The sequence below is a fragment of the Homarus americanus genome, unplaced genomic scaffold (genome assembly GCF_018991925.1).
Source record: "Homarus americanus isolate GMGI-L3 unplaced genomic scaffold, GMGI_Hamer_2.0 scaffold33531, whole genome shotgun sequence".
Classification (NCBI taxonomy): domain Eukaryota; kingdom Metazoa; phylum Arthropoda; class Malacostraca; order Decapoda; family Nephropidae; genus Homarus; species Homarus americanus.
The window spans coordinates 413,413-429,005 of record NW_024723306.1 but is presented as its reverse complement, the minus strand read 5'-3'; the positions used below and the strand labels follow the sequence as shown (position 1 = coordinate 429,005).

The following is a 15,593-nucleotide window of genomic DNA, read 5'->3' as shown; positions in this document are numbered from 1 at the left end:
CACAGCCTCTTGGTTTAGGCGGTGCATACTGTTTTAAATGCATTCTTTGCTTACTCATCCAGTCATTCACTCTATACACATACAGCATCCCAGTCCCAATACTTATTAGGACAATGCCATGCCATTAATCAGAATAACAATAAATGAGACCTGTTAAGTTAGTGTTTTATGAATAAACACTTTTCATTGCCACATGAGAAACTTCCATAAATTGCTGTTTATGTATTCTATCAGTTTTAACATACCTTCCACAGCCAAATTCCTCTTCAAGTTCCCTCGAAGGTTCTGATTCAATCAAGTAACTACCGGGTCCTCTTCTTGACAGTTCACACCCACCCTCAGTTCCTTGTATTTTATCCAAGCTATTTCCTGTCTCCTTGTTGTGAAGCTCTTGTGCCATCTGAGGAGTACTGACAGCCACTGGAGTGACCTTGGGTACTGAAGAGCAATTAAGAATGCCGGGTACGGAATACTGGGGTCTGGCGAAAGGTGACCCATTAGAGGTATAACCCTGGGGCAAGTAGACCAGAGACGGGTCACAGTGCGGGGTTGGGGAAGAGTCACACCATCTAGGAGACTCGGAGATCTGGAGACGTCCAGGACTGGCACTTGACAATGAGCTGGCACTACGTTCACTGACGCTTCCTGCAGCTTCAAATTACACAAGTAATTAATGTAATAATAATAATTCTAAACTCTTAATGAAGAAAAAAAAAATGATGGACTGGTTAAAAGTAAGTTATCATAAGTGTGATGTCAATAATTATTTCATTTCATATACTGTATAGGGTAAGATTCAATAACCCTGGAAACACATACACGGGTTATATTCAACATGCTCTGTGAAGACAAAAGAAGACAGTAAGATACCTGTGCACAGCAACACCTCTCGCCTCAATGAATCACCTTCAGACCCAGTCACCTTCTCAAGCAAGTTATGAACACTGCCTTCAAGCTCATCCACCAGCCTCCAGATGAAAAATAAACATCTTTTTACTACATTACCACAAACTTGTTTATCAACGACATCTACCGAGTTTTAATTATCAAATGGTTGAGAGAAATTACTGTCAAAGGTTTATGTCAGAGAAAAATTCTGATACCTCACTGTATTATCAATCAATTTATATCTTTGAGAAAATGCAAGACCATGGTACTGTATTACTGTACTGTACTGTACACCAAAGAAGAAAAAAGAAGAGGGAAAAATATACTGTATATATATCTTTGTGAATCAGTTATGTCGGGAGAAAATGTAAAATTTAAAAAAATTTCCAGTCAAATACTGTACACAAGTTCTCACACCTTATCCACATTTAATTACTATAATTTTTTAATTGATCATTGCAGTTTATATCTTTTACTTGTTTGTAAAGGCATAAACTGATTCACAAGTAAATATACTGATGTAAAAGGTGTTTGTTTTGGATCACCCAATACTATACAGTTCTGAATCAAAGTAAGAATATAACTCACAGAGAGTTTTTTTCTTTTCTGCTTGTTGTCCCATCTCCCTTTTGCTCCCCAAATTTTCCTCTCTTGGCTTTGCTCTTGCTTGACAGTTCCCCGGCTTGCTTGGCATATTTTTCAACCTCTCCGATTCTAATTGGCTGAATCCTGCGCCTCGTCTTCTGTGGGCCTTGGCTACATTCTTCTTCCATTATTACTCCTGTCAGGCCTTTAGAGGAATCATCTTCCCTAACTCTCTTCCGAGAGCTCAGTTGGGTTACATCATTAGTACTTGATACATTAATTTGCTCTACATTAACAAGATTGCCAGTCCTGCTCAAATCTTCATGCATTAACACCATCTTTTCTGGGTTTTCTAAAGGAGTTCTACATTCCATCTGTGATATACTTCTCTTAATTCCATCTGCATTATTCATCTTCTGGCTTGACTTTTTATTTAAGTTATTTGCTTCCGTTTGATATTTTGGTGCTTGTCTTGCCTTGCCTTTCCTCGAACCTTTATCTTCTTTACATCTCGGTACAGTGTCTTTTAAAGGTTTTCTTCTTTGACGAGGTTTTGTAGGTGTTGTTGTCCTCTTACCGCTCGGTTTCTTGGCTTCTAAGTTCAAGGTAAGCAAGTCAATGAAAGGTGTCAGCCTGAGAGTCAGTATGTCTGTCCAGTCATTACTGTCATTTTCATTCTCCGATGGCACTTCTATCCTTAAAACATCACTATCTTCCTCTTCCTCTCCTAATTTGGTTTCAATAACCTCTTCACTGGGTTTTATAAAAGCTTCTTCTCCACTGTACTCCCCCAAATTAACAGATTTTTCTTCACTAGTTAGTTTTTGGGCATCAATACCCACTTCTCCTGTATTTGTGTTTCTGGGTTCTTTCACACAATGGGGAACTAAGTCGTATGAATGGCTACAACTGTCAAAGTATTCATCTTTTCTGGGTTCTACATCTTTTACACCCCCATTATCATCATCTATGTGTTTTTGGGCTTTCAGTGTCAGCTTTAAATTTTCATTGTCTTCATGATGGCTACATTGTACAGGGTTTTGTTCATGACCGTGTTCCCTCCACTCACACACACTAAGTGACTCGCTGCTCTGCAATATTTTATTGCCACTTTCTTGCGATGTTCTATTGCCACTTTCTTGCAAAGTTCCATTGCCGCTCTCTTGCAGTGCTTTACTCCCAACAATAGTTTGATGTTCTCCACTAGTACCTTCAAATTCAGAATTTTTGTTCTCAGTGTTACAGAATTCTATCACTTTTTCAGAAACTTCAGTTGTATTTACATTACATTCACCTGCCGTGAAAGCTGGAGGACTGTTTTTCTCCAGATTTTCAGTGGAATAAGTTTTTTCTGGCACATGTGAAGCACCTGTTTCATTAATATCTTTGGGCAAGTTCCTAACTTCTGCATCATCTGTCGAACGTGATTTTTCAGAGTGTTTATTTTCTGTTTGCAGAGAATTATTTTTCCTTGATGTTCGTGTAGTATTCAAACTAATATTACTCTCAACTCTTTCAATATTTGTTGTTAATAAATCCTCACAGTTCTTAGGTTCAGGTGATGAAGTGCAAGTTTGTTTTGTTGGGGACATGTTTGTGAATGATGGAATAGCAACCAAGGCCTTCTTTTTTCTAACTATAGAATGGCAAATTTGGCCCATTTTCTTCTCTGGCGTTAGAGGAAGAGGCTTATATGTTATCAAGCAATTCTTCTCTGAAGCTTCCCAAAGATCACCAGTACTCTCGACTGACCTGGGTGATAAGTAATCAATGTTACCGCCTTCTGAAGATGACTTACTGAAGGGTAAATCATTTACTTTGTTAGTCTGTTCAACTGCTGACTTTTTACATGTACCTGAATGTTCATCATAACTACTGGTATTTATGAAACCTGAGTCTGCAGATTCAATTTTTTTTTCAATTACTGAGAGATTTTTGTCATTTAATATTGATGATATGGAAGCTGCAGACACTAATGCAATGCCACGATTGTCCTTGGCACAAAGAGTTATTGTTTCACTTTCAAAGTTACTGACTCTATCACATAAGTCAGTGTCTGCTTCATCTATGTTCTCTTTATCCAAGACAGTTGTCTCCCTAACATCTTGGACATTTCCAGGAGATTGATATATACTTGTAGTTGAAACAATCTTCTTAATCAAATCATCTTGGGAGGTCAACTGGCTTGCAGTTAAAGGAACTTGATTCTTGGAGGACATTGAGTTTTTCACTGCAACTGAAGACTGGATGCTCTCAAGGTCAGGGGGTAATTCTGAAAAATAAATTAATATACAGTATAAATCAAGCAAAAATCTCCATAAAAAAAGGTCTTAAATATATAAATAATGCATAGAACAAGAGCACTTCAAACATACACACTACACCCATCGACCCTGCCCATCACCTGTGACTTCAAAATGAATGGATATCAGTGCATCCTTAAGGAACAATCCAAAGAAAATTCTATTGAATGCAAGATGTATAGAACACAAATAATCATACAGACAACAAAATATTTACAAGCTGACTCACAATACCTATCATAAAGACTACAGAAAAAAGTATGTACAGTACAGTAGATATTAATGAGCTTACCTCCAGTGTGTGGTGTAGTACTAACAGCCTTTCCATTTTTTGAACGTTTTGGTGTAACATTTTGTATCTCGCCAAGATCTTTGGCGTCGAAGCGGTGATGGCAACAACCTTCTTCAGACGTACTCTTCATAAAAGTAATTGTTCGAGCACATCCAGAAGATTCGCACGTCCACAACTTGCTGTCTTTGATAAACTCTGGTCGGACAGTTAAATGCTCAGGTGTGTTCTGACGCAAAACATTTCCAGGACTCTCGTCTTCGGTATCAGTAATGTTGACGTCAGAATGAGACAAATGAAATGCCATGCTATTTGACCAGCGAGCTTTGAGGTCATCAGATGTCAAAGAGCTTTTTACTTTGGAAATATTATTTTTCAAACCCACCCCCCAACAGGTAAATGGAGTCGTGCACTCTTTGGTCTGGGGACTTGCAGATTCTTTGAGAGAGCCGTCTTCAAAATGTTCATTGTCTTTCTCAGATACTTCTGGCACCTTTTCAACAATTTCTGAAGACACATGAACTTCAGCAACATGCAATAATTTTGAATCATTTCCTATGTCTGAAGAATGAGGAGCATCATTTGCAAAGCTACTAGTTTCAGCTCTGGTGTTCTCAATGGTGGTAGATCTTAACCTCTGTTTACTTTTTTTCAAAGCTTTAGATTTGTGCATTTCACCAATTACTTTGTTATCAACTGCAACTCCTTGTTGTACTGCTTTGGGGAGAGTGTTAACATTAACCAATATGGCCTCCACCACTACTTCCGTTATATCTATAGTTTCACGAGCTTTCCCTCTACCTCTGGTTGATGTCTGTTTTTGGGATGCTTGACCACCTCTTTTGACCTTGCTTGTCTGAGCTCCAAATGACATTTTTCTTGACACACCAAGAGAGGTTTTGAAGGGTTCACTCTCATACCTTGATGGCTGTTGTCGTCTTCTGGACCCTCGACTCCTCTTGTTACTGTGATCTTTTCTCTTGTGTTCCTCTATCATGTTCTCTTCCAATATATCATTATCACTTACTACTGTGGCTTCTGTTCTTTTGTTTCTCTGAGTTCCAGAGTCTGATTCATCTGTAAAGCTGACATCAGAGCCAAAAATATCAGAGAAACATGTCGTCTTTGAGGAAAAAGAAGTACCGGTATCTTTTTCACAAACTTTGTCTAAAGAATTTGTACTGTATGTCTCGGAAATGGTATTCTTTACTCTCTCATTCAAAGAAGAATCATTAACATCTTGTATTTTGCCTCTCGATGTACTTCTTAACTCTGAATCAGAGTCACTACACACAGGGGATACTGAAGATACAATATGTAAATTACAAATGGAAGCTGAATCAGACTCTTGGAGTTTTGTTTTTCGATGTGCATCACTTTGTTCATTACCATTATCTACACTCAAAACACAGACATTTCTAGGGTTTTCTGAGGATAAATTTAACTGTTCTTTCATTGAATCATTACTTTGTTCCACACCTTTATTTACAGACTTCTCAGCTGCCTTCAACCCATATTTACGTCTTTTTCTCTGGTGCTGAGTTTTGCTCGTTACTCCACAATTATCACGTTTTTCTGTAACCTCCTTTGGTGAGGACCGCAGAATTTTTTCCTCATCAGTCACTTTCCTACTCCTTTTCCTTCCCTTCTGAACACTTTGCTTATTATTATTAGCTATTTTTGTAGTCTCTGTAATACTGGAGGCAGAAAGATCATCCTTTGCAGCACCAACTTTCCCTTTTCGTTTTTTAGTCTTCTTTTTCACCACAGGTACATCATCTCTGGGTTTAGGTATTCGAGTCACACTTTGAATCTTGGATTTTCTTTCGTCAACCCTATCGTCACCTTCATCCTCTGAACATGCAAACTCCACAAGCTTTTGGTACTTCTTTGAGGGAACTCTTTTTCGCTTTCCCTGCTTACCCTCTGTGGGATCAGTAACCTTAATCTCACTTTTGTCTGAAAATTTACCTTTTTTTGATGAATGTTTACTAACTCTATTAGAATTTTTGACCTGGACATTAGAATCTTGACTTTTGGCTTCCCCTGTAAACAACTTTACCATCTCTTGCTCAATTACTTCCCCCATCACTTTCCTTGACATTCTACCAGGACTTTTGTGAACACCAGACTCAACTTTCTTACATACAGGGTTGCTAGATACAAGGCTCACATTAGAACTAAGCTCTTCTATTAATGATTGTTCCAACACAGTTTCTAGTCTAGACGGGGAGTATCCTTCAGAGTCGGTCGTTATGGAGCGTTCTGACGGCATGTAGTATGAAGTGCCGACTGAACTGTTTGAATATGGTCCGTGAGGATAATCTTTGATATGTGGAGATTTATCAGCTGGTGTTTGGGGTGGCACTGGAAGGAATGGTGTATTAAGGTCCTCATCTTGCTGAGGAACAGATCCACGCTCGCTGGCAATAAATGGAGTTGTGGGCTCCAGGCACATTGGAGTCATGGGCATTCCTGTACCAAAGTTGGATAATGACAATTCACCAGCTTTACAAGGGGTCTTCAGTTGCTTTGTTTTAGCCGTACATGATTGATCAAACACTTGAGATGAACAAATGTTATCCGAGCGTATATTTGTTGATGTAGCTAATAAACCCCAATTTTGCATGTCACCATCCTGTTCATGGCTCACTTCTTTAGACTGGATCTGTGTAAGATCTCCAAGGCTGCTAGTTTCTTTGGACAAATCAAAGAGTTCTATGCTGCCTGCCTCTGTGGCAAGAGTGTCAATACTTGAACAAATGCTATCATCGTCCTCGATACGTAAGATCAGATTCTCCTCATCCTCATAATCTAATCGACTATCATTCTGTTGGTCAAGTAAATGTAGTGTGTCATTCACAGACCAGAGAGAATTATTTTTCAATATTTCATCATCAGTGGTGCAATTTGAGTTAATTATTTTTTCTTCTGATCTACATAAAGAAAAACACTTGTTTTTTGGTGACATCTTAGTCCTTACAGGTTTATTAACATGGTTCACTTCTTCCTCAGCTTCATCATCCTTAAACTCTGATTCAATTTCTTCTAAAATCTTTTTCATCGCTTTCTTTTTTGGTGAGTGAAAGCTTGAAGGTCTGGATATATTAGTTAATGGTGATTTTATTTTCTTCTTCCTTGTAGATCGTTTATTGACTGGCGGCGAAAACTTTAAGCATGCCATTGCCTTTCGTGGAGACCGACCAGGTGTTCTCTGTTTCTGTGGTGTGCTGAAATCCAACACTCTAATATGACTGTTCTTGTGGCTTGGAGTACTCTGGCTGCCTCTCTTGGGAACACTTCTAATACTGGGGCTCTCATGTGAACTCATCCTTCTTCTTGCAACAAATTTCTTTGATGGAGAAATACTCTGAGAAAGCTGCAGAAGAGCTTTCAGCTTTGGAGATCTGCCGATATTAAGTTTAGTGGATGATGACTTCTGGCAATCATTATCTCCAGTTAGTAAAGCAAGCATATTTTGTTTTGTCTTTTGTTTCTGGTTCTCAGTGATAGAATTATCTACAGTGGAGCTTGCTGTTGTCACTTGTGCATTCAAAACTTTATCTTCCTCTTGTCTGATCTTCAAGGATGTTTGTTCACTGGTTGCATTCTCACCCTGGGTTGCTATCTCACCCTGGGTTGCTATCTCACCCTGGGTTGCTATCTCACCCTGGGTTGCTATCTCACCCTGGGTTGCTATCTCACCCTGTGATTCTTGATGTATTGGTAACACTTCACTGTCATTCTCAATAACTGGTAGAGATTTTTTCAGTGACTGTCTTGAAGGAGATGACTCAGTACCTGTGGATTGTGATACATTTACTGAGGCCGAGTGATCTGATTTTGTACTACCATTTGGCAATTTAGTATCTTTGCTTGGGGTTACAGAATTGATGGCAAAGGAAAAGGCTGTTGCAATTAAATCGTTGTTTAATACAGCTTCTTCCATTTCTTTTTGCATTCGTTTTGTTCGCTTTCCAGTTCTCCCAACTCCCCGTTTTTTTATCCTGGTCACATCAATCGCCCTTCCTTGAGATTTCTTATTAGCCTTCGTTTTTTTTGCCTTGTTTGTTTCATCTGATTTTCTGTCAGGCGCAAAAGAGTTCTTGTTGTCACTGATGCTCGGCATGGAAAAGCTCACTTTATTGGCTAGGGTGTAAGTAACAGCTCCTTCTGCAGTGGCAACTGAAACAGAAGAATGACACAATTAAAACCTCAAAATTCTTCCAAATAAAAGTTCAGTCGTATATTCAGTTCAGAGGCACAGTACAGTGGGAAGGCCAAAGTCGTTTCAAAACTTTTAAAACTTAATTGTCAACACCATTCTACAAACCTATTACCCCCTGTACAGTATTTGAAAACCCCCAAGGAATGATTGAAACAGTTGGGGTCAATGTCGCAATAAGTTTGTAGATAGTGAAAAGAAAGGGCTAAGAGAACATGTAGAAACATTCTACTCATAATACTAAAGTCACATACACAATGAACCTCTGAGGAGAAGGTCACAAAAGCAGAACCTCCAGACTACTCTTATCATGACATATTTATTTTGCATTCTACTCCCCATACTCCTTCCCCCTTGAGTTCAAGATATATACATTATATATATGTTAACCCACAAACAAAAAAGCACTGTCCCATGCCAAAATTAGCAAAGGATCAGACAAGTGAATCACCTAACAATAATGAGAGATATAACAGTAGAAAGCTCAAGTGAATATGAAGAGTAAAAGTATCTTACCAACTGTCGCTGCAGGCTGAAGGTTGGAAGGATCTTCCTTAGGAGCAATGAGTACGGGTGTTCTTTGCCATCCTGAAACACAAGGTATAATTTGTTAAAGTTACTCCTCTACCACTTTTGATTGATATGGATCAAAGGGAACAAAAACCTCAAGAAAATTCTCTCTCTCTCTTGAGGTTTTTGGAAAATAATACAAAACAAATGTTTTAGAAAGTAAAAGAAAAGGAAATCCTACAATAAATAAAGCAATATATTACCTACTGAGATTATGACAACATTCTGGCATAGAGATATGTAAAAATGCAACAACATCGCTTCTCTTAGTGTCAGCATCACCACACATTTACCAGTGACAAATAAAAATCCTCTAGACTGCCTCCATCCCTCACTCATAATGTTACAGACACAGTACTCAATAAGGTGTCAATCACACCAACAGTTTGATTAAAACAGTTTCAATTAATAACAAAGTACTTGCAGAGGTTTACAGTACATACTTAAGCCTTAATTAGTATATACAGTAATAAAGTTACAGCTTGAGTGGTATACAAATGAATAAGCTCACAGAGAGAAACTAAACACATCTCTGACTGGTTCATCACTGACACTGATAGCCATTCCTAAACCTTGGGCAATCACATGGCCAGTCTTTCTTGGCAGAATTGTATCCATTTTAGCACAATGAAATGTGCAATCAACTCAGTTTAACTATACTGTGCAGGTATCCCTCACTATTCGAATGTTCACTACCAAAAATTATATTGTTACACCTCTTTCTCATCATCCAAACGTGATATCACTTATACAAAAAATGATAAGGCCCTTACTCAGCACACCCAGTGGTGACCCCTCACTGCCCTTACATATGGTAATGTTCCATCAGTATACATACAGTATTTTATTTAGTTTAGCAATTTGTTAGGGACTGTAATTTTTTTTTTTGCCATAAAACTTTTTTCTTTGTTCATTAATAATTTTTTTTAAGTACTGTATAATATGAGAGATTTCTTGTCGCTTGGAAACTGATCCCTACTTTTCCCATTTATTATATTATTTGTTATCCAAAGATTTGATATCCCAATGGCTTTCCAGGAGACTAACCCATTCAGAAAGTGAGGGATGCTTGTACCCTGTACTAATTGGTGTACTGTACAGGACATACATAAACAAGAAATGTTTATGAACACACTGATACTGTACCACTGTAATCGTATATGGAGTAGTATTTTCGATAAAACTTATAAATTTATTCTGTGGTGAATGTTACACACTCTGGAACAAGTGTCTGCCCCATGCAGTTCAAGTATGAACTGGGAGGTGAGAAAGAATGGCAAAAATTTGTTAAATGCACCAGAATTTCCACTGCTTTGGACCACCTAATATAATGACCAATATGGTAAAGTGGCCCATTATTGCATACAGTATGTTTAGATATACAGTGCAGGGGGGTCTCCATTATTCTTAGGGGTTACATATTAAAACAACAAAGAATACCGAGAAGGCTATTCGTGGCCAATTTTTCCCTATTAAAATCAATAGACTAAGGGGGGTTAAATTCCTATCCATTATCTGTCTTAAGAAAGAATGTTATAAGGCTATGTCCTTATTTGTTGCTGCTGTACCCTATGATGTTTTAACAAAGGATAATTACAGTGACCCCTCGGTTAACGAACTCAATCCTTTCCAGAAGGTCGTTCGTTAACCGAAAAGTTCGTTAACCGAAAAGTTCGTTAACCGAAACCATTGTTTCAATGGGTTTTTGAGTAATTGGTTCCAGCTCACCGAAAATTTCCTAAATTCAACAAAAATGGTAGAAAAGTTCACTTACTTTGAGGTGTGTATGTAGAAGGCTCCTGGATGATGATGATGATGATGATGGGATTTAGAATGGGGGTGGAGGAGAAGGAAGAGGAGAAGGCATTGGGGTGGAAGAGAAGTCACCCCATGGCGCCATTTCACCCATAAAATTTTAGCTCTCTTGGTGAAATTCAAGATTATTTTCTTTAAATCAACACTGCACTGCATTATATATTGTCAATATGTAAAATATATTTCAAAATGACCAATAATTTGCTTGGAAACAGAAAAAAAGCGTTTAGTTGAAGAGAGTCTCAAGCAAGATGTTACCTCCAGTGAAAACAGAGAGAGACTAACGCCTGTTTGCTGTGTTAAGAGGCTGGATGCCGCGCATTAAACTAGTCACTTTACCTTCATTTATGTTCAATAATTGTTAAAATGACTAAAAAATTGAATATTAAACTTTTAAAATTATTGAATAGTATAAACTTCTTGATATTTACTAAAATAGTAAGGAATTTAAGCCCTAGAACCGATTAATGTATTGGCGGACTGATACTAAAGCTGGTTGCCCGGTCAGTGCAAGCGAAAACATGTTGAGGTCGGTTCGTAAGAAATTCGTTAACCGAATTTTTGTTCGTTAACCAAATTGAAGATCCTTATGGAAGGCAGTTCGTTAACCGAAATTTCGTTAACCGAGGCGTTCGTTAAACGAGGGTCACTGTAGTACTAATTACCTTTACAATCAAATGTTTTACCTTTTCATTCCCTCCAACGCACAGTTTTTATCTGATGTCACCGCGGTTGCTGGAGGATCGACTTTCTTCACACTTCATCTTTCCAACATTCGTGGCCTGAGATCCAATCTTTCTTCTGTGAAGCACCATCTATTAACTTTTTTCCCCAATCTCTTACTATTATCCGAACTTCAGCTGTCCAAGGTGGCTCCACCCAAACCTTCCCAAGTCTCCAACTACTGTATAATCTTCATACCTCTTTCCATTCAGTAGATTTGGCTTCCTGTGTACCACCGGCAAGGCAGTGGGCTCGCAACACTCGTCTAACCCGTAGTGCCCACCGTTTTTGTGTGGGTGTCGGGCCCACTAGAATATCCCGTTACAGTAGCTCCTCTCCTCAAACAGCCAAACTGTGGAATGTTTTGTCTTGTTCTGTCTTTTCATCCTCTTACAACCTGTCTCGCTTTATGCTATAAAACTGGTCTTCCACCATCTTAGTGGTGTAGAATAACATCCCCTTTTCCTCTCTAATTAATTTTTTTCCTTTGCTTTTTTACGCCCCATTGTGGGTCGGTGACTTGTGTCCGGGTAGGCTATCCCCCATAAAAAAAGTCAAAATGGGAAACAACGGATAAAGAGGAGACAAACAACGGAGACTCCCAGCACAAGTGAACTAACTGTGGTACATAAATTAATGGAGTGGAAATACTGTACTGGGAGAACAGGAAACAAAATAATAATCAAAAGTGTGTAATATTCTGAGCTGGATGGTACAAAAGAGAAGGGAAACATTGAGGTAGTGAAAGTGGTGGTAATGGCAGAAGCAGTGAAGTAAGTGTACATAAACAGTGGTTGAGAATGGAGGAGCTGATGGTGACCACAGCTCCTCCATAAAGAATTGGGACTAAACCAGATGAAGATTTTTGGGGTTTATTGTGGAAAGGCAACATCTCAGCATTATAGGAGGGAGGGAGTCTGTGTTATTGTTCACGATTCCAACTACTGTACCATCTGCCAGAGTAAAAACAGGTTTGCAGGAATAAGAAAATAGAAAACAATCATAACTTCCCCTCACAAAATTCCCAATATTTACTTTCTGATATAAAAAACGGGGGCAATATAAATTTCATTTATACTGTACCATTCAAAAGATGCCTTAATAAATGGTAACTACTTGATAGCATTTAAGAAAGATTCTAATTTATGATTCATTATACTTTATTACCATAACAAAGAATAAACAATATTTACCAGCTCCCCTAATAAACTAAAATTCACTAAATTTATATGAAATTTTTTTGAATGCAGTGGACCTAATTTCAGATTCTCTACAATGTCTCTGCTATGGTACTGGTCCCCCCCCCCCCCACAATGCAGTACATAAGTTGGACATAACTGCAACCTTTTTCTGCCAGTTTACATGGGAATATTATTTACTACGAAAATCAAGCTACATGTATTGTACCCATCCTACATTACCACACTGTCCACAGGAGACATTATACTGTACATACCATATGGAGGTCTTTGTTTTCTAGACTTTTTGCCTGAAAGACTTGTTCCTTGCTTAATTACTATAGACTTTTGTTTTCGTACAGGACTGCCACTATCAATAGGTTGAGGGAGAGCTGGTAAGGTTGGTGACTGGGGAGCTGGTAGTTGAAGAATCATCATGGCCACCTGCTCATCTGCAAGTCATGATAACTAATTTTTATGATCAAAGCCACATTAAGATAAGACAAGTGAACCTACACTAAAAACTACTTTTAATATGTTTTTTGTTTTCTTTTCTAACAAGTTTTTGTCTTCTATTTCTTCAGGCTCTTTCCCATTATAATGCAAAGGTCTGAAACATAATCATACATATTCTCTCTCTCTCTATTTACTGATCTGTACAGTATTCACTCTCAGTGCTGAAACATCCCCATCATCCACTAAATGCCATGTTTTCCTCTGTATCTCACCACTGCTTCCTAGACATCCATCTCACTAGTGGTAGGATATACAGCCATAACCTAATTCACCCCATCCTCCATTTCCTGATCTTCCCCTCGCCCTCCTATCATATTGTACCCTTCTTAATTACACATTATTTTTACCATTCAATCACTTTCCTTTCTCTCAGTATATCTATGTCCACATTAACGTTTCCTTCATTTCCACGTTTCCTAATAGTACAGTATTTCTTATTCTCTGTATCATATCACCCAACACACTGCTTGCATCCATGTTCTGTAATATTTTACTATACATAATTAATAGAGTAATATAAGAATACACAGCTTAAGGTACTACTTCGTGTCCATATTATACAGCTTCCTCCTTTGCTATAGGTAGATCCCAATGGACGATGCTTTGGTTTATGAATTTTTAAAATTACAAAAAGTAAAAACTCTGCCATAAGCTTCAGTTTGTAAACAAAAGCCATGAAGTTAAATTTTTTTGTCATCTTTGTACTAATTTCTTTCCCTCTGATACTCAAGTGATTCAGTTCACAATTGTTGCACACAACTACAGGTACTTCCTGATGGCATATGAAGCACCTCACTTCCTGCATTTTATCTCCATTCAGACTCAGATTTATTTCTCTCTGCCTCCCTTCTCTACTGACCTATAATTGTGTATTTGTTCACATAAACTACAGTAATATCCTGGATAGCCAGAATACTTGGTGCACAACGTTTCCGGGTTTGAGAGACTTCCGGCTATTGAGACGAACTCTCTTACCACGGAAAAATTTGCATACGTATTTATGATTTTTTCTGGGCATTGCTAAATGTTTCTCAGTCTAACCTATACATCTGCCATGGAGCACTGTTGCTACAGAAGCTTAACTGCAGTCAAACAGACATAGAGTTGTATTTATTTATGCAAACACTACTGTACAGTACAGTGGTCCCCCGGTTAACGAGCACAATCCGTTCCAGCAGGTTGCTTGTTAACCGAAACCATTGTTTCAATGGGTTTTTGGGTAATTGGTTCCAGCTCACCGAAAATTGCCTAAATTCAACAAAAAAGGTAGAAAAGCTCACTTACTTTGAGGTGTGTATGTAGAAGGCTCCTGGATGATGATGGGAATTAGAATGAGGGTGGAGGAGAAGGGAGAAGAGAAGGAAGTGGAGGTGGAGGAGAAGCATTTTACTGCTTCTTGGAAGGTGAGTCACCTTCCATGAAAATGTCTGGAACCTCTGGACTGACAGATTCTCCACCATGAACATCCTCTCTCCTTCTTGAAGTGGAAGGCTGAGGGATAGCATCTTGTTCCCTCCGACTTTTACTGAAGAAAGTGTCAATTGTGGTCTGTGGGGCATCTCTCCTCCTCACCATTAACTTATGTTTAAAGAAGGAGACCACTGAGTCCTCAACATGACACAATGTTTGTTCAGTTTTTTCCACATCTAGGTGCTTTGAAGCCAGTTCCCTTAACTTCTCCCAGTGGTAAATCACATCTTTCAACCCTTTAGTTGACATATGGTCATCACTTTCAATTTCCTCCTCACCACTGTCAGCCCAATGACTGACCAGTGGACACAATCTCCTGGTACAACTCTGTGTCATCCTCAAATCCCTCAAAATCATGGACTACTGATGGCCACAGTGCTTTCCATGAAGAATTGAGGGATCTAGTGGAGACTTCTTGCCATGATGACACAATCAATTTTACAGTCTCCAGGATGTTGAATTGTGTCTTCCAGAACTGTTTCAGTGTTAGTTCAGGATCATTGGAAGTTGCCTGATGACACCTCTAAACATTTTCTTCATGTACAAATTCTTGAAGTTGCTGATCACATTCTGGTCCATTGGCTGTATGATTGATGTAGTGTTTGGAGGCAAAAACAACAATTTCACAAAGTCAAATTGATACTCCAAATTTCTGGCAAGTTCAGGGTCATGACCAGGAGCATTATCCATGAGAAGAGCCTTTAAAGGGAGTTTAATGGTGGTTAGTAAGCTCTTGACAGAAGGGCAAAACACATCAACAGCCCATTCATTAAAGAGCTGTCTTGTCACCCATGCCTTACGGTTGGACTTCCAATAAACTCCAAGCTTTGTTCTTACCACTTTCTGTTGCTTGAACACCCTGGGGTTTTCAGAGTGGTAGACAAGCATAGACTTCAGTCGGAAATCCCCTGAAGCATTGGCACCAAGCAATAGAGTGAGACGGTCATTCATGGGTTTATGCCCAGGTAAAGAGGCTTCATCTCTGGTGATGAATGTTCTTTTGGGCATCTTTTTCCTGAACAGCCCAGTTT

General features: G+C 38.6%; 1 protein-coding gene across 5 annotated transcripts in view; it reads right to left on the bottom strand.

Moving 5' to 3' along the window:
- LOC121863400 overlaps nt 1-15,593 on the bottom strand; it is a 42,391-nt gene that overhangs the window by 8,215 nt on the left and 18,583 nt on the right. For 4 of the 5 annotated variants that reach the window (XM_042362025.1, XM_042362027.1, XM_042362026.1 and 1 more), the window contains exons 10-14: nt 8,807-8,878; nt 4,069-8,250; nt 1,477-3,745; nt 871-968; nt 246-651 (exon numbers count right to left, since the gene is read on the bottom strand). In XM_042362025.1, the coding sequence (XP_042217959.1) occupies nt 246-651; nt 871-968; nt 1,477-3,745; nt 4,069-8,250; nt 8,807-8,878 (7,027 nt within the window). The remainder of the gene's footprint in view (nt 1-245; nt 652-870; nt 969-1,476; nt 3,746-4,068; nt 8,251-8,806; nt 8,879-15,593) is intronic. The other variant, XM_042362029.1, reaches the window with a different exon arrangement.